This window comes from Coccomyxa subellipsoidea (genome assembly GCF_000258705.1).
Source record: "Coccomyxa subellipsoidea C-169, whole genome shotgun sequence".
NCBI lineage: Eukaryota > Viridiplantae > Chlorophyta > Trebouxiophyceae > Coccomyxaceae > Coccomyxa > Coccomyxa subellipsoidea.
The window spans coordinates 105,135-123,459 of record NW_005178015.1 but is presented as its reverse complement, the minus strand read 5'-3'; the positions used below and the strand labels follow the sequence as shown (position 1 = coordinate 123,459).

The window sequence follows — 18,325 nt, the reverse complement described above, 5'->3', positions numbered from 1 at the left end:
CAGCTTTGCCAGGTTTGTAAGGTAAACCATTTAGCATGTTTGTAAGGTTTGCCAGCTTTGTCAGGTTTGTAAGGTTTGACAGGTTTGTACAGCTTTGTCACCTTTGTCACCTTTTTCTATTTGTCAGGTTGGTAAGCTTTGTCATGCCGATGGCCAGGTTTGGCTCATTATTGAGGTTTGTCAGCTTTGTATGGCTAGATCCAGCTTCGCCAGATTTGTAGACCCTGAATCCTTGCTCCACTTTGAATCCCTCCGGGGTGTGACCGCCAGGGGCATACGGGTGACTAGGGTGTACGGTTGCCAAAATAGGACTTTCCTGCCATTTGTGCTTTTGCTGTCAGGACGCCGAGCTGCACGAAGCAGCTCCGACTTATTATGAATCTCAGACATTGTGTCCACGTTTAGGAGTGACTCACAGAGATAAGATGATGAATACGCGTTTTCCATTATGAATGCATGATGCATTACGAATGCGTGTGGCTCTAGCACGAGAACCCGGATAGTTGCTTCACTTTTAATCTTGAGGTGAGACTCGAGTGTAAGGTCCCTTCGTTTCCCAAGCATTTTCACAGCAGAAATCCTGTTGCAACCAAGTTTAAAACCTCTTCCACTGAGCGCCTAAATAGAAGCCGTACGTGCCACTCCACGCGTACGCCATTGTTGGTTTCGGAGATCGATCTACGACCTCTACCTGTGAAGTGGAGCCTAACTTCAAGCCTTACGACAAATATGGGAAGAATGACGAAGGTATAGCACTTTGAAGCCGCTTTTGAGACAAAAACACCAAAAACACCGACCGGACGGATTATTGCGAGTTCATCTTACGAAGCACATCGTTGAGGCATAGCGGCGCGTTTGAGGACTCAAAGACTTGAATTCGCTGAGCAGAGAACGTCACTCGCATCGACTTCGACGAGGACTTCGCCTTCAAGGCTTTGTTGGACTATTCGAGTGAGGAGGATTCGGAGCCATCCGCGCATCTTGACCCTCAAGGCCGCCACCTCAAGCGTGTTCGCACTTCGATCGCCGCTGCCAAGCCTTCCAGCCCGCTTGTGGAGTCTACTTGCGAGCCCAAGCCGCGCGAGGAGCCGCCTTCATGGAGTCCTTCTCGTTCTAGGCGCCCATCAACCGTCAAGCGCCCGGCATCCCGTGTCTACGTGCCCAACGTTCCTATCGTCAAGTCCCAGCCGGCCGCTCACTCTCGACTGTTTGAGCGCTCTCCACGCCGTCGCTACGCCTCAAGCCAGCCGCTCAAGCGCGCTCTTGAGCGATATCAACCCAAGCCGCTCAACGGACCGGTCAATCCCAAGGATGTCTTCCGCTCCAAGCTCATCGACGTGAGCATCCAACGCTTCCAACGGACGCACTTGGACACCCACCGGCAAATCCAAAGGTCGGTGGAGAGGAAGGCCAACGTCGCCTCGGTCTCCTTGAAGAACTTTGAGGAGCAAATTGGAGACATAGTTGTCACGTGTGGGCAACTTGTGGAGATCGTAGGAGGAGTTTTTGGCAAGCTCACGGAGTTCACTCAACTCCTAGCCGGCCAAGTTGTGCGCTACAAGGAGGTGCAAAAGGCCGCGGAGGAAGCAAGCAAGGACATCGACGGTATTGGGAGAGGCCGCTACACCGAGATCAAGGCCGCGGAGCTCAAGATTAACGAGGCCACGGAGCACTTGGGCATTGAAATGCACAACTTTGCTGATAAGGCATACGAGTTTGGCAAGATCAACGGTGCCAAGAAGGCCAAGGGCGTTTGAAGGACAAGTCATATTGCTAGATTGGACTTGAGCAAGGAGCAATTGGAATTGTGATCGGACGATCGGACTGTGAATAAGTGGAAGGAGAAGCACACTTGTAACGACTATTGGTGGAGCACTTCTCAATAATCAATAAATAGTATTTCGAAAGCATTCGGAGCTGTACTATACAAGTCCACATAGCTACAGGACAGAACGGTCACGGAACGCCGCAGAACGCACCTGCCGCTTCCGCGAAACGCCCCCGACCGGCTGCCCAGTTCATGGCACGCCACAGAACAGGTTGCGATACCTGCCAACGCCGCTGTTCGACTGCAAAGCCTGCCGAAACGCCGCAGAACTGTTCCGACAACAGCAGCACGCCGCTGTACGGTCTCGGAATTCTGTAACTAGCGGTTACACGACGATCGACGATCTCAGGCTACCGTTTTAACTTCACCGCGACGTGCTACAAATTTATTCTACGACGTGAAAGACCTCGACTGACAGTTTATGCGAACTAGAGAACAAGCAAGACAAGCAGCCCGACGTGCAACGATGCCAAACGAACCCAATCCCTATGGGGATGCTGGCCAACAGCCACCTGAGGCTCCCTTGGACCTTCGCGAATCCTTGGCCACACTCACCAACGTGGTGACACAGCTCGCCAGCGCCCATTGCAGCAGCTGCAAGGCGACCAACTCAACAACGCATTGACCTTGCTCGTTCAGCGCATTGGCCTGCCACAACCCAAGGAGACCTACCCCGTCTTATTCACGGGAAAGCAGGCCGAGAATGGAGCAGAATGGCTGATAGCTCAGTGAGCAAGTATGAGTATCTTGCGGTGGAGAACCGCTGGCTCACAGACAGCCACAAGATCCGTTCCATCGGCAAGTATCTTAAGGAGGCAGCTTGGAACTGGTACTGCACTGACATCCGTCCCCGGCTGGAGGACATCACTTGGGACGAACTCAAGCCTAAATTCCTTGCGCGCTACAGCCTCACTACCGACCAAGCGCTGCAGAGGGCTTTCAACAGGTCCCAAAAGGAGCAAAATCCCTTTGGCCTCTATGCACCTGCACACAAAGCCAGATACTCTCAGGGTGTAACACAGAATCCAAACCCTCAACCTCAGGAACAAGTGCTAGTTCGACAAGAAAGCCTACACCCCCCTTTGACCGGCCTACACGAGATCGGCCAAACCAATGAAAACCTGGCACATCTATATGAGAAGAGACATGCTCATAAGACTCTTGCACTGCGACTATGTGCAAGCCCCTCGTGAACAACATGCACCCTATCTCCTGCTGTTTACATGCACGGTTTAAGCCCTCAATATTCCATGTGCCTGTGGACAAGTGAGGGCGGGATGCAGAGGAGGGAGGAGGGCGCAGGGGTAAGTGGCGCTGTTGCTGTAGTGGCTGGCGGACAAGTCTGGGGTCCCGCGGCGGCACAAACTCCACACTCCGGTGCAAAACGCAACGCCAACAATATGCCTTCCTCAAAGCCCGGGAGACCAGCACCACGCCATGCACAGCCAGGATGGCCGAAACGTCGCGCGGTAGCGACAAGTGCACCGTGGTCTTTTTCCTGCGCAGCACACCAGCACCAAGCCCTGCCCGGCCAAGACCAGTGAGACATAAACGAATTTGCAAAACATCAAGGCTCTGCTGCACCCCAAACAAAATCACATGCACCCGAAAAGTGTCCCCAAATGCAAGGTATCTCTCCCGCAGCTGAGCTGGGGAGAGATGCAAGTCACAAAGCAGGTGTGGAGGCACAGCACAGCTTGGCATGGTATTGGCACAATCCCGTCCCCGCAAACCATTCACTGGCCCTTCTAGAAGCAGCTACCAACGGGCGAGAGCTCAACAGAGTGCGGGGCTTTAAGGAAGGCACGTCATGAATGCCATCTTGCCTGTGCTGAAGTGATGCAGAAATGCGTCCATCATTAGGCCTAGGGCCAGCACTAGAACGCGGGTGCACACCCTTCTTGTGCCGGGCTAGGTGCCGCCCCCTGAGATAAGCGATCGTCATATTGGTTGGTTGGTAGATGAGCCCCTCTCGGGGTTGCTGAGTGTGAGTGCCAATTAGCCTCTAGAGATCTCCTGCAAAGTAATCTGTATGAAGCCCCTACATCGCTTCAGAGTACTATGCATCTTGCACCCTTTTGATGACACTCAGCCACCTGCATGCACACCCTCGAGTAAGCTCTGAATATTTTCTAGTACTTACATACAACATGTAGCAGCAATTCAGGGGCGAAAACCTAGGGCACAAATGCAGGGCAAGAGTCAGAAGCCTGTCTGCAGATGGGAACTGTCATGTGACAGAACGAAGTGATAAGGTCCCCTGGCAAATTCAAGTGCAGCTGCACTCCAATTTCTCCCTCTTAAACCTCCGTCGTTGGCAAGCTGCATTTGCCTCTAAAGGTGTGGGACCTGGAGTGCACTCTTGTTGCCAATGGGCTCCTGTACACAGTGCTCAAGACACAGGCAAGCTCACCGCACGCTTCAGGGCCTCGGTACAGAATTAAAACAAATTCTTACACATATAAAGCACTGCGAGTAGTTTGGAACAAGCATGAACAAGACGTAAGAAGCCAACGGTCAGAATTGCTTACCTTGCTCAAATAACACTCAGAGAGCCTCGTAGCCTCTGATACCTCTGTCAAAGTACTAAAAAAACATGCAGAATGTCAAAGTACTAAAAAAACATGCAGACATTCTGCGGAATGGAAAACGACGGCACACTAGCTGTGTATCGTGGGCCAAACTTACCTGACAGCCAGATGGCCGAAACCAAGACCTGTCCTTTTACCTGCGGCCCACCTGTTACCCATTCGCAATCCTAAGGGCTTATGTAGTCCATTACATTCCACAGTCCACATTCCACCATGCTTATGACTTGTGCCTCTCAAGGACTCGTATACGCTCCAAGTTCCTGTGATCCAAGTTAATGTCAATGTATAAGTCCCAGTTATATGCAGGGGACATGCAGCGTGCACGAGGAAGCATCCGAGTACTTGCCCCTTAATGGAAGCAGGATGGCATGATCAGCCATTCGCCGCCATGTAAGCAAGCCCTGGAGCGCCGCTGGGCCATCCTCCCCCATCCTATAGGCGCCGGCAACATACGCGCATCTGTGAGGGCCCTATCCTGCTGTGGGTCATGTTGTGCATCTGCTAGGTTACTGCACTTTCTAATGTTAGTCGCATATGATGACAGCAGTGAGTCGGCGGTGATGGTGAACAACCAGCAGCGGTTTTCACACTAAAGAGAACAAGTGCCGTACACCACTTGCCCAAGGGCGGCATTACATGATAATACATGTCTATTTATTTATGCCTGTTGGTGGAAGGGACCTCCACCTGCGGCTTGCATGCGGGTGGCTGCAGGCTTCAATATGCTGACCTAAGCTGTGCCACTGCAGTCAGCTGACACTTCAATTTCACCTGAGCATGGATTAGGCTTTGCTTAAAAAGCCTTGTTATTGCTGTGCATGCTTCGGGGACGCGGTGGCTGCAGCATGCATAACATGCGGAACGCGTGATTGCACAATCACTGCCCTGTCATAGATGTCAACCATAGGCGTATGACCAGAACACCGACATCCTCATACATGGTCCCACCTGGTCTTCAAATGAAAGCACTCTGTGCACTGGGCTCCTGTAGGCGCCTCAACGACACCGCAGCCTCACCGCCGCACCTGTGTGATATTGGTTTTAGAATTTTTTAGATCTCCAGCATTTACCCCACCCTCAGGAAACCGCAGACGACCTAGCCTTGTATTTTCCTGGAAAAGGGGCTAGCGCTGGAAAATCCTGGGCTGCCCGGCACAAGGAATTCCCATATTTGCTCTTGATGCTGGGAAATCCTAGGAGCCCCTGACCGCAGAAATTGTTGGGATGTGCTGCCGCTGAGCAATTCTGAGCATGGTCAGACTGGGAATTCCTGGAAGTAAGCATCACGACAGGACTTCTCATGCTTGAATGGCCCAAGATTTTCTGGTTCCCGTCGCCTGCCAGCAGTGCTCGGAAAGCCGCAATCGTAAGTCCCCCCAGGAGGCTACAGAAAATCCGAATCAATTGAATTCTACTGCCTCTTTTTTTCGTTCACTTTTTCATCTATTTTTGCACAGTGGTGTGCTCGCAGCATGCAGTAGACAACTACACATTTCCAGGAATTCCTGGATTTAAGTCGAGCCCAGGAATTCCCAGGAGAATACAGTGGTAGGATTTTGCAGAAGTAGGAGAAAAGCCCGGGAATTCCCAGGGCTGGGTTGCCCCAGGGAGTCCCGGGGCCAAGCGGAACATTTGCGATTTTCCAGGGACGGTCAATATCCCTGAGCTCCCAAAGCAAAGACTGTGACTGGACTGGACTGGAGACAGTGACTGGAACGCGGGTGCACACCCTTAAGGAAGCTTCTTGTGCCGGGCTAGGTGCCGCCCCCTGAGATAAGCGAACGTCATATTGGTTGGTTGGTAGATGACTCATGGCTCGGAGCCCCTCTCGGGGTTGCTGAGTGTGAGTGCCAATTAGCTTCTCCTGCAAAGTACTCTGTATGAAGCCCCTACATCGCTTCAGTGTACTATGCATCTTGCACTCAAATGATGACACTCAGCCACCTGCATGAACACCCTCGAGTAAGCTCTGAATATTAACCAGTACTTACATACAACGTGTAGCAGCAATTCAGGGGCGAGAACGCAGGGCGAAAATGCAGGACAAGAGTCAGAAGCCTGTCTGCAGATGGGAACTGCCATATGACAGAACGAAGTGATACGGTCCCCTGGCAAAAAGCACTCGTGTAAGAAGGGGTGTAGACCTGTAGGCTGCAAGGGGTATATTTGCGAGTTGACAAGGCTGCAAGTCTGTGCATATCAACCCTGGGCTCCGGTTGCAGACGGACCTGTGTATGCCCTATGGCCCTCTGGGCTCTGGGTTCGCCACTCATCATTTTTGAGAACCATTTTTACTCCGTAAAAAATGTATACTGCGGGATTTGGAAAGTTGGGGATGAGCTTCGCCCTAAATTCCATGGTTTTCACAATCTCGGACGATTTGCTGGGAAGAATGGCCGCAAAGCGTATCTGCACAGGGTCGTTATTAAGGGTACTCAATTCGTATAACCACCGGTTTTTTTTCCGGCTGAGACCATCATCATCATCATCATCATCATCATCATCATCATCATCATCATCATCATCATCATCATCATCATCATCATCATCATCATCATCATCATCATCATCATCATCATCATCATCATCATCATCATCATCATCATCATCATCATCATCATCATCATCATCATCATCATCATCATCATCATCATCATCATCATTGTTTATATTATAAAAGGCTCCCGGATCCGGAGCAAGCTAATAGCGCTATCAGCTTGCTGGCATTTGATGCGTGACACCTGATCGCGGAGTAACCGTTACGTGATGATGACGATGTGGACAGACTTCTTAGAAGCTGCCATGTCTTAACACCGATTGAATGGCTATAATAACTGTACATTATATTAATCCTCAAAACGTCATCTCACATCTCTAGGACCGCACACCGGCCATCAACTCTTTGAAAGCGATCATAAGTGCCCCATGGCATCACTGTAAACCATGTATGCACACTCCAGACCCGGGCATCGCTGCTACAGTACCCTACACTCAGTCAAACGCACCACATGCCACATTGTGCCGGTCTCTGCACTGGAGACACAAGCGCAGCCTCAAGGCCCTCACCCAGCCTCTAAGCCTGAATGCCACACAGCAAATCTCAATGGGCGTCCCTGTCCCATCACCACCAACGCATACACTGTGTGCGTTGCTCCCATAATGAGGCGACGCAAGGTGTGTAAAGATATACTATAGTATACATGGGTATATATAATTATACGGGACTCCTGATGAGCATTGCATTGCTTCTCCACGTTGGTGTTTCACCCTCCGGAGGGATCCCCTTAAGGGGCTTTAGGAAGCTTCTGTTGGTGGCAAACACCTGAACTTGCACTGCCTGGCTACCCTGAGATACCTGCCTTTGATCTGCCAACTTCAGCTTTAGGCTTTAACTTAAGCCTTTAAGGAATTTACTCAACCCGCAGCACGGGTACCGCACCGCATGACGCTATTAATGCCCCTGGAAACTGGGGCTGAAGTGATGACTAACGGGAACTCGCTTTCTGATCAGCACCGATGCTCCAGTGGAAGCTGTAAGGTGCAAGCAAACCTACACGTGTAAAGCTAAACTGCAAATCTGGAAATGCCAGCTTCAAACAAAGCTTATCCCAAGGCAATTCGATAAGGTGGTTCATTTAAAGCAATTTACAACGCGAAAGTGGCGATGAGAGACTTCGGTGAGCTTACCTTATCGCCGCCACTGCAATCGTCTTAATTTGTGCATTAATATTTTGCATTTATACACATGTTTAAGTAGAAAGGAAAAAATTATACTTATAGTTGACCCGTAGGATGGAAGCTAACCTTGACGGGCTTCATCATTTTGGCGGCGTGGACAAGCGTAATCGTGGCGACAGGTCCACTTCATTCTCGAAAGAAAGCTCTATCACTATGCGTGGACGAAGGGAGAACGCGCACGATCCGTTCATGGAATAATGTAACAATCCCGGTGTGCGATCCAAACGTTTGTGACAAGCGCGGTCGTTCAATGGACCCTAGCGCACATTTTTTCAGCAGGGCAGCGCCCAGAGTAGCCTCGGATCGGGTACATCGGCTTTTGGGTGTCATCGAACACGCTGAAGGTTGGATGATGCCAGAGCATGTGCTCTATGTCTTCCTACTGACATCGAGGCAACACGAAAAAGGAATCTATGGTTGCGTTGCTGAAATAGGTGTGCATCACGGAAAATTTTGGTTGTCTATTTCCGGATTTGCCGACAAGAAGGAGCCTGTAGTGGCCATTGATCTCTTTCACAATCAAGTGTCCAACTTTGATCACTCTGGTTATGGTTCCAAAGAACTTTTCTTAGCGAACGCAGAAAAGGCTTTGGGCTTGGGCGAGGACGACATCCATATCGTGACAGCTGATTCTTCTGCTTTATTTGCAAGCAATTTTAGTGCTCTAGGCCTCCACGATTTTCGATTCTTTTCTGTGGATGGTGGTCACTCCCTTGAGAACACTCTCCGTGACCTAACTTTAGCGAGTTGTTTGCTTGTTGATGGGGGGATCTTGGTTGTAGATGACTTCATCAATCTGGATTGGTTGGGTGTTCCTACTGCCGTTTTTAATTGGATCCCTGAACAAATACGGGTTGCGCCGTTCCTGTGGGCGTACAATAAGTTGTATTTCACGACCATCTCCCATCATTCAGCGTATCTTAGTATGGTGAAGGCTTGGAACTCGGATGTGCTCACTTGTCGCCATCAATCACATAAGTCTCGTGAAAGCATTGGTGCATACGAAATATGTGTCAGTGTCAAGGTTACTAGCATTGGTTTCAATGAGACAAAAGGTGCAATATTGGCTATGATGGAAAATTCGGCACGTTCTATTGCCTAAAAGCCGCGTGCTGATTTGGCAACTAGATGTGGACTGGCGACATAGGGACCTTGACTGCAAAGCTTGCAAAGAAAGCCAACCAAAGGATTAGCTCGCTGGTCTCGCTGAATTGTGTGGCATATATGAGGATATATTGGGCCCCGGCTGACAGGGGGCGGTACACATACTGAGCACCGTGCCCACGGTCGATTGGGTCTTGCTTGGATCTGGCGAGTCCAACAAGGGGTAGGATTGTGGCAGCCTTAAACTGCAGCTCGTCTGCAGGACGTACCTTGCTTTTTGGCAGGAAAAACGTGTAACACTAACAGTAATAATATGAGAATATAGAAGATTTGCAAATCAATTGTCCCTGTTTGGCAATATATCAGCAGTATTGCCAGCAACATCACTGCTGGCAGCAATGCAATTGTCAATGACCACACCAAGGTGGTGATAGGGTACGTATACACTGTAAGTGGTGGGTTTCCGCACGTTTTGGTACGCTTTGCATACGTTTGGAACGCTGTAAATATCTGATATTACGTGGAGATACGTACGAAATACGTTATGGTGCGGAATCAAAACGTATGGTAACTTATTATATGTACTTACAGCCGCTGTGGCAAATTGTCATGAAAATTTGCTTGGACTTCATTTATTACTATTATTACACGCTTTTCCTGCCGAAGTCAAGGTGCGTCTGCTGACAAGCTGCATGCAAAGGCTGCCGAATTCCTACCCCTTGGTGGACTCGCCAGATTCAAGCAAGACCCAATCAATCGTGGGCACGATGCTCAGTATTTGTACCGCCTGTCACTGTGCAGCCTACGCCTTGCGCGTAGGCTGCACAGTGTCTGCGTCTGAGAATGCCGATGCGATCTGAAGGCGCAAATCCTGCTCACTGAGTCCGTGCTGCTGTCTGCACCCCTGGGCCTCCTTTGCTGCCTGCCGTCTGCGCATGAGGACTGCTGAATTGAATCTCATCTGCTGCCACTGCAGGAGAACGCAGAGCATGAAGTACGTCCGAATTCCTCCCCATATGGGCAGGTGCGTCTTCAGCCAGCTGTGCCATTTCTCATTGATGCTGGTTCCTTGTATCAGATCCAAATGCTGCGTCGTCGCCCACAGTGCCGCAAGGACCACTGGCTTGTTAATGAGCTCTATTGCTTTCAAAACAGCGGGTGTCGCAACTCCAGCTGCCTGCAGCCCACATTCAAAAATGAGCCAGTGGCAAGGAAACCTAGAGATCCTGCCCCTATATGGCCAACGCAATCAATCCACTAATAGCCAGTAGTACCCCGATAACAGGGTGGTCCTACGAGACAAAAGGCCTTCTAGGACCGAAGTTTCCTAGTAATAGGAAACGGTCAATCAGACGACCTGGGTGGACAGCGAACCTGTGATCCGATCTGAGTCAGAAGCAACAGACAAAAAAAATATTCCTAAAGCTTTCTTAAGAAAAGAAATAGCACGCCTCCACGGGCTTCAAGTCAAGGAACTCGTCAAGCAAATATGGGCACACGCATGTTACCGGCCGGAAAAGGTGGGGCGACGGTTCGGGCGACGGTCAGTCTCCATGGTGGGCGTCGCTTGACCAAGAAATACTGCAAATCGTTTGTCAACTGAAAATCACCTTTGCACCATCTTGAGCCTCGCAAACGCTCCTTATATGTTCTAAATCATCCCTGTGCCATTCTCCAGAGATTATTGGCCCCGATATGGCTTTGTTCGAAAGGTGATGGGGTCGCTCCCGGGATGATGAAAACACGGGCAGGCAACAGCCGTTCTCATAACGCAGACAGCAATCGTAGCACTGATATTCAAATAAATTCTTTGGGGGGTTTGGTGGAGGCCTACGCAGTAGATCAATTCAGCTAACCTCCCGCTAACAAGGCCAGGCCAGCATATCAAGAGCCTGGGTCTGTTAGCGATGATTTCCTCGAGTCACCTGAACAGCCTCTGCCAGAATATGACTAAGATGCATCGGAATGGGACCGAGGGGGCGGGGCGAGTGAGAGTGACTCCTCAAATGAGGAAGAGGATGAGGCCCTTTCTGAGTGAGTGCAATTCCTTTCAAGTTTGCTGCCACTACTTTAAAATACCCGTTTAATCGAAAATATCAGTCTGATCACATCTGGTGGCATCTTGTGGCGGTCGCAGGGACAAGCAGCAAAGAAGACGTCAAATTGCCTTCACAAAGGAAGGGAGAAAATCCATCAACAGGCAACTTATCAAAAGAGGATCAACGTAGGTCCTGATTGGGGAACAGTTGCCCAGCCTCCTGTGCCTCCAATTGCTGTGGCCTGTTCGGCCTTCCTTGCATTAAACTCAACTCTACTTCACTTTTCATTCACGTTTTTGCCAACCTGAGTCTAGGTTGCTCACGCAGGACACCTTGCTCGATCTTGGGCTTTTCACAGGCACCACAAAACCTGACTACACCGGTTGATCTCTGCGCAAGGGTGATCCAGGCGTTGGGTGAACACCAGAGGGTGCGTTTTGGAGAGCCTCGTGCACACATGCTCCTGTCAATGCTGCTCTGCCCTCAAGGAGCCTTCAGAGAGCATACAGATTTCCTTTGCTTCTGCTGGTGACTGCATGGCACTTTGTTGGTTCTGCTCCAAGTCCAGCCTGGAAGGTGCTGGGCAGGTGCTGGTGCTGAGGTGGCAGGTGCAGGTGCTGAGAAGGTGCTGGGCAATCGGTACCAGAGTTTTTGAATGGAACAGCTAGACCTGCCATATGTGGAGCTGCCAAAGCATCCTACATACGAACGGGTCATGGACATCGCTAAGAAACTGGCGCATGCGCGAGGGTAACATCTCACAAGCTTTCCTGCTGGTAACTTCTGCCAAAGATCTGCTGTGTTTGTGACTCTGCTGTGCGCATGTCACAATCTATCTCATGGCAGTGGCGGGTGCTGTGCAGTTAGCTCCCAAAAGCATGAGCTACACCGCAGCAGAATACACTTGGGTGAACGACAAGCTCATGCGAAAGGGGACATTCAAGGCACAGCGCAAACAGTGAGTCCCACAGCAACTTGCATCTAAACTGAATGAGAAGCCAACCTTTGATTGTCCTTCTTACTATGAGGTTAGGAGGTGGACACTTTGCAGGGCGACACTGACCATGCGTCACCAAGGCTGCGGGCGAAGTGATGACGACAGGAAGTTCATGGTGTCATCCTTCCAGTCTCCAATGATCCGCACAGGTCTTGGGCCTGGGGTTGTATAGGTCTTCTTGCTGCTTCGGATGGGTGGTAACACTCAGGCGGTAAGACACTTTCAGTTCTAGTCCATCAGCTGTTTTGAAGTGTATATTGCAGACAGCATATTGCAGACAGCTCTCCGTCGATGTGGATTTCATTTTGAGTCTTGCCAAGAGTATAGCTGTGATTTGCAGGATGGCAATGTGAACTACATGGGGTACCTCAGAAACCTGGACGCTCTCCTTTGCCCACGAGGCGCACTGTCCCGAGAAGCTGCCATCAGATAGCACTTCAAGGAGAGCTTCCCAGACCCTGTCACGAACATGGCTGGGTTCCGAACCCAACCCAGAACGGTTCTTGGCCATGGTCCTCCATTGGGCAGGCGCGACGGAGGTTCATACCACATATGACGACCAAGCCAAGGAGTTCAAGCGGCTGTGGATCGACAGCAACGTGATCATCGGCAAAGTCATGCATGCCATGCGGCATGCATGCGCTATCTGGCTTGATGAGATGGGGTGAGACCTTCATACCAAATGCTATGTTACATAAAATGTCTTGGAAGTCTAGGATATCGTGCCAAGTACCAAAGGATGTTCACCAAGACAGAGTTCTGGCTGCAGGTTGTCGGATGATGCCATCATGTCCATTGGGAAATGGATGTGTGACAAACACACGACCACTACCTCATGCGCATCAAGCCGGCCGCTTTGCTTGGGGCTGCGGGGGTGGAAACCGCAGGAGACTCAACAGTCTCCTTCAAGTCCTCCTTCTTCGAGCCGCGCTTCCTGGTGCCCATCAGCAACTCTCATAAGCAGGCGTACTTCCCGTGGCTGATTGCTTGAAAAAGCCGAGGACTATGTGCGTGCTTCCTTTACAAAATTCTCTTCTGCCTGTATGACGTACCACAGCTCAGGGGACTTCTTGGCAAGCAATGAAAATTGCTCGAGCCCCCTTTGACCTGCTGGCTGAGGTGGGCATCCAGGATGCGTTGGAACTGATCGACACCTACCCAAGCCACCACCGTGACGCAGCAGCGTCAGGGATGTGTTAACAATGAAAGGAGAGAGCCCATCAACAGGATTCGACCCAACCTCGAACCCACCATTGATGAAAATCCTTGTCAATGGAAGAAAGCCTGCGGCCACTGCCTCGAAGGGAGAGTCGAAGGGAACTTCCCTTTGAAAGGCTAGGCCGCAGGCCTTCACCAGCGCTATAAACGCTATAAACACTGCAATCCTCGTGTACTGGCCTGGGGATGACCTGACAGGAGCACACGTCCTGCTCAAGTCTCCCGACGGCTGGCAGCTGGGTTTCGAAGCCATAGTGGCGACGCTGCAGCTGAAATACCCTGACTACGTTGTGACGGAGGCTGAAGTCAGTAGCCACCTCAGGCTGAGCGGGTGAGAGCAGCTTGCCTTTTCGTTTCACGTCGCAATATTTTCTTGAAAGCTTTGTTGCAATGCTATGACGGTGGCAGGAGTAACTAATACGCCAGATCGTGTAGGAGACTGTCCAACGAACGCAACCGAATGCTGGACAAGCACAAGAAAGCAGTGAGGGTTTCTGAGACCGGCGAACAGTCAGCAGCCCCAACTTCAAGCGCAGCACCGTCGGACAAATGTGTCAGCGTGGCGAAGGCTGCTATCAAGGCCCACAAGCCCTGTACGGCGAGGCTATGAAGGATGGGTCTGTGCCAGATGACATCGCATATGACACGGGCGCAGTTGATGGATCAAGACATATTCCAGATGAATGTTGTGAGTGTTAACAAAGTTGGCAAGTGCCATGTCTGGACCAGGAGAGAGGCTACATGTACTTGTGAGATGCATGCCATGCCCAGACTGAGCAACTATTGATATATTGCGAGTCGCTTACAACGCTGTATCTTGCGCGCAGCCCTTCTCCAGGAGGCTGCAGAGTTGCAGAGCAGCAAGATGCGCCTTCAATCTGCCTGTTTCTCGTGGCCAGGAGTTCCAGACCCTGAAGCTCAACTACCACACGAGTCTGATTTAGGTGTAGTATATTATCTGCCCCTCTCTTCCTGTTTAAAGGCTATATTGAGGAGGAGAGCTCCATGAGGAAACCATCTTTCTTGTATAACCATTAGTTGGAACCCATTTAATAAGAAGAGGGCAGGCAACACAAGCCCGTGGGCTAATCTATATATCCCAATGACTCTGGATTTACTTGCTTGGTGCCTTCAGGGGCTGGAGCGGCTGCGGCCAAGGACTATGGCGCAACAGCTTGCAGAGATGAGTGATCAGCTTGCAAGCATGCACCGCCTCTTGCAAGCGCATTTCTCCACTCAGGTCAGCAGACTCTCAAACTGTCCTGGCATTGAACGCATGCACACTCCACATGGCTAGGTCACCAACCCGTGAGCCTCGTTTGCTGTCAGGGGGTTTACTCCAGGATTGGCACAGTCTGCACTTCTCAAGGCATGTGAAAAGTCACATATGCAATTGCTGCCCAGGATTTGCACAATCTGCACTTCTCAGTGCGTGTCAAGATTGACATCGGGATGTTGCTGCATGTTCATTCTTGAAAGCATTATTGTCTTTACTTCGAAAAGGTGTGCCTGTCAATCATTGGCAGCTTGCCGGCGCTACCGCCAGCGTCAGCGTCAGCAGCCTTACAGCAGCCAGCACCCGCTGCCCTTGTGGACGCGCATTTTGCAGCAGCCATCATGACCTCAGCTACACAGACTGCAGGGCAGGGCAGGAGCGCAGGGTCCGCAGGCGCAGTGCCTCATGCCACCGCCACCTCCACGTCGGCAGACTGCTGCCCAGGCGGCTGCCGCAGCTCAGCAGCAGGCGGTGTCTGCAATCATGGATGCTGCGGCTGTCACGCGAGCGGCAACGCCAGATCCTGCTGAGGAGCCTGCCCCCAGCTCCTCTGTCAAGAGTGCGGTCTTCAAGAAACTCCAATCCGTCGAGGAGGTCAGCCGTTTCCTCTGCGCATATATTGAATCTGCGGTGCTGATACGTACATGCTGCAAAGTGTCCATGTACCCGGTCTGATTACTCAGTCAGTGTGGAGGCGCTCACTTTGTCAATTTGTGCACTGCAGGCTTGGATCGAATATTCGGGTGACATCAATGGGAGGGGCTTGAATGGCCTGCCGCCAATCTGCGCCAGGGAGGCTGCCGGCAGCAAGTGGCGCACTGATGACCCCAAGCAATTTTTAGTATTAATGAGCAAGACACATAAAAACGCATTCGGCACTTTCTGGCATTGCCCTCAATTTTGTACGACCACTGCACACCTAAGTGGCTTATCAAAGATAAGGCTGAAAGGCTCTCACTATAGTATCGATGTAAACGTTGAACAGCAATGGGGCATTCACATCTCCTTGTTTAAAACCTGTGGCTACACTAAATCAATTCTCTGCTCTGCCTCAGTCTGACTGCATAGCACAACTTGTGCCCAAATGCTTTTCAATCAGATCAACAACTTTGCCTGGTGCCCCTCTGCTTCTCAGAATCAAACTCGAGTATCATACATAACACACTAGGTCAACATAACCATGGTACGATACCAGCCATCGACTCAGCAATTCATACGCACACTAGCTGGATCATTAAATGTACATGTGACATGTCAACAAGAACGGAAAATGGCTCATTAGAGCATTGGCCTTGGGCACCTTCAGCTCCCTGCTTTGGCAAGTGCAGACGAGTATATTGCTCATTGCTGCTGCACAAGGCCTTGTGGGAGGATCAAGCACATATATACAAAGGACTTGGGGCCGAGATCCGACCAGTGTTGTGGGCCAGATTTGAGCTAGGTGTCCATTTTTGTGCATGCATGGGCCCAAGGCATGCTTCCATGGAAACACATAGTATCGCCTTGCGCAAATCTAGTGGCCAACTCTGTGTCAAGCCTTGTCGGAGGTTCAAGCACACATATACAAAGGATTTGGGGGCCAAGAACCCATCAATGTTGCGGGCCAAATTTGAGCTGGGTGCCCCTCTGGACCTTAAGTGCAAGTTGCACGCTGCCTGATAAGTTATGCGATTTGTTCCAAACAGTGTTTCGCAAGCACAGCTGATCAAGTCAGGTGTGCTCTAAGTCTTGAACACCTAGTCCTATGTTTCTGCTCCTGCCTTGCATCTCTTGCTGTGCCTTTGCGGAAATATCCTGAGAGCCTTGCTATTTGCTTTGCAGGCGAGACGCGCTTCGGTACCAATTCCTTCCTGTTGCAGCGGCTGCTCACTGTCAAGGATTCTCTGGAAGCCCTGCTTGCTGACCCAGACTGGAAGAAGTGGGCATCTGCTCCAGAGTACGCTGCAGCTGCCAAAGCTGCCAAGAAGACTGTCTTCAACAATGAATTCTGGCAGACTGCAGAGGAGTTGCACGCTGTCTCTATGTGCGTTCCTCTTCATATCATTGTATATTTGCACTGCATCTAATACTGTGAAAATACAGCTGCGGCCGCCGCTAAACAGTGCCCAGTCTATCTACAGAAAATGATCCGCTGCTCAATGCATGCAGGCCCATCCTAAACTTCCTGCGGCTCTGCGATGGCGATCAGCCGTGCTTGGGGAAAGTCTACCAGCACTCGCAGGACTGTGTCAAGGTGGTGGAGGGGTTAAGCATGCCTGCTGCCAGGAAGACGGAGCTGCTGGCCGTGTGCAAGAAGCGCCAGCGGATGCTGCTCAACCCCCTCCACAAAGCGGCCTTCACTGTCGATACAGAGTACTGGGACACAAATCTGTCTGAGGAAGATGCCGAGCTGGAAGATCCTGACGATCCAGACAGCGCCAAGACGGTGAGTGCACCTGCCACAGAGACACCTTGAGTGAGAGCCTCAATAGAATCTTGTACTCCAACATGGTGTGTTTGGCAGTGGCATCAGACAAAATTAGACAGTGATACACAAGCATGTCGCACAATCTGCCCAAATCTGTGCATCCACTAATTAGTGTCACTGTGGCACTGCAGCCGCTGGACCACTTCTACGATGTGGTGGAGTGGTGGTACCCTGACGCCCCGGCCAAGCAGGCAGCCGCAGCCAAGCAGATGGGGGCATTCAGGAACAAGGAGGGGGCAGCATGGAACAGGGGGATTGTGCAGTCATGCGCAAAGGAGATGCCTGCTTACCACTGGGCCAGTGGTGGCAGCAGTTTGGCGGCCATGCTCCTGAGCTCCAGTGGATCGCTGTGCGGCTGCTCAGCCAGATCAGCTCAGCTTGCGCGTGCAAGCGCAATTGGAGCACCTTTGATTTCATACACAGCGCAAGGAGGAATTAGCTGTATGTGAACATAGCCTACAAGCTTGTCTACATCTTCAGCAACTTGCGGCTGCTTGACAAGCAAAGTGCAGACGACTACCACGAGAAGTTCCCAGCCTGAAGGGACTTGGGGCTTGGATGCCGAGAGTGAGGGGGCAGAGGATGGGCTGTCAGAGGGCAGTGCCGAGGAAGGGCCAGAAGGCAGCCAACAGGAAGAAGCAGAGAGCAGCTACAACAGCGAATAAGAACAAGCAGGGTAACAGCAGCAGCAAGTCCTAGCAGCTTCAGTGTAATGAAATGGCCCAAAAGCCTGCTGCTCGCATTTTATCGCATTCTATGCCCCCCAAAATAACATGCTATAAAATGCTAGCATTCAATTATATCTCGCATGTTTTGCATTTTCGCATGCGGTGACCCTGGTCTGTTCAACATTTACTTCTTTTACCCGTAACTCGCTTGGTGCACCTTACCCTACTTTTGTGACTGCACTTGTCACTGCTGTTCAGGAGAGGGACCCCGCTCAGTGGCCCTCTCATCCAGGACACGGCTTGGATTGTACAACCGTGTCAATGAGGGTGCAGGTTTGAAGGAGTACTTGCGCCGGCACATTGATGGGCACAGGGCAGTACAGATCAGATTTCACTTTC

General features: G+C 51.0%; 6 protein-coding genes across 6 annotated transcripts; 5 read left to right on the top strand and 1 right to left on the bottom strand.

Annotated features, from left to right (window-relative positions):
• Positions 1-190: 190 nt before the first annotated feature.
• Positions 191-1,757, top strand: COCSUDRAFT_45667 (hypothetical protein; the record flags this gene model as incomplete). The annotated part of the gene is made up of 3 exons (XM_005642525.1): positions 191-280; positions 342-438; positions 889-1,757. The coding sequence occupies 3 exons, from the start codon at positions 191-193 to the stop codon at positions 1,755-1,757; spliced, it is 1,056 nt and encodes a 351-aa protein (XP_005642582.1).
• A 537-nt stretch (positions 1,758-2,294) lies between these two features.
• Positions 2,295-4,272, top strand: COCSUDRAFT_45666 (hypothetical protein; the record flags this gene model as incomplete). Its single annotated transcript, XM_005642524.1, has 5 exons — positions 2,295-2,390; positions 2,468-2,556; positions 2,587-2,774; positions 3,473-3,612; positions 4,108-4,272. 5 exons carry the CDS (start codon positions 2,295-2,297, stop codon positions 4,270-4,272), a joined length of 678 nt encoding a protein of 225 aa, XP_005642581.1.
• A 1,224-nt stretch (positions 4,273-5,496) lies between these two features.
• COCSUDRAFT_45665 (hypothetical protein) lies at positions 5,497-6,232 on the bottom strand (the record flags this gene model as incomplete). The annotated part of the gene is made up of 2 exons (XM_005642523.1): positions 5,497-5,756; positions 5,911-6,232. 2 exons carry the CDS (start codon positions 6,230-6,232, stop codon positions 5,497-5,499), a joined length of 582 nt encoding a protein of 193 aa, XP_005642580.1.
• Positions 6,233-6,660: 428 nt separating this feature from the next.
• Positions 6,661-7,164, top strand: COCSUDRAFT_45664 (hypothetical protein; the record flags this gene model as incomplete). Its single annotated transcript, XM_005642522.1, has 2 exons — positions 6,661-6,837; positions 6,892-7,164. 2 exons carry the CDS (start codon positions 6,661-6,663, stop codon positions 7,162-7,164), a joined length of 450 nt encoding a protein of 149 aa, XP_005642579.1.
• Positions 7,165-8,500: 1,336 nt separating this feature from the next.
• COCSUDRAFT_8410 (hypothetical protein) lies at positions 8,501-9,076 on the top strand (the record flags this gene model as incomplete). The annotated part of the gene is made up of 1 exon (XM_005642521.1): positions 8,501-9,076. A coding segment is annotated over one exon (576 nt), but the record flags the coding sequence as incomplete, so codon positions are not given.
• Positions 9,077-11,836: 2,760 nt separating this feature from the next.
• Positions 11,837-15,851, top strand: COCSUDRAFT_45662 (hypothetical protein; the record flags this gene model as incomplete). The annotated part of the gene is made up of 8 exons (XM_005642520.1): positions 11,837-11,914; positions 12,164-12,258; positions 12,352-12,446; positions 12,670-12,911; positions 13,644-13,846; positions 14,578-14,755; positions 15,185-15,385; positions 15,516-15,851. The coding sequence occupies 8 exons, from the start codon at positions 11,837-11,839 to the stop codon at positions 15,849-15,851; spliced, it is 1,428 nt and encodes a 475-aa protein (XP_005642577.1).
• Positions 15,852-18,325: the final 2,474 nt, after the last annotated feature.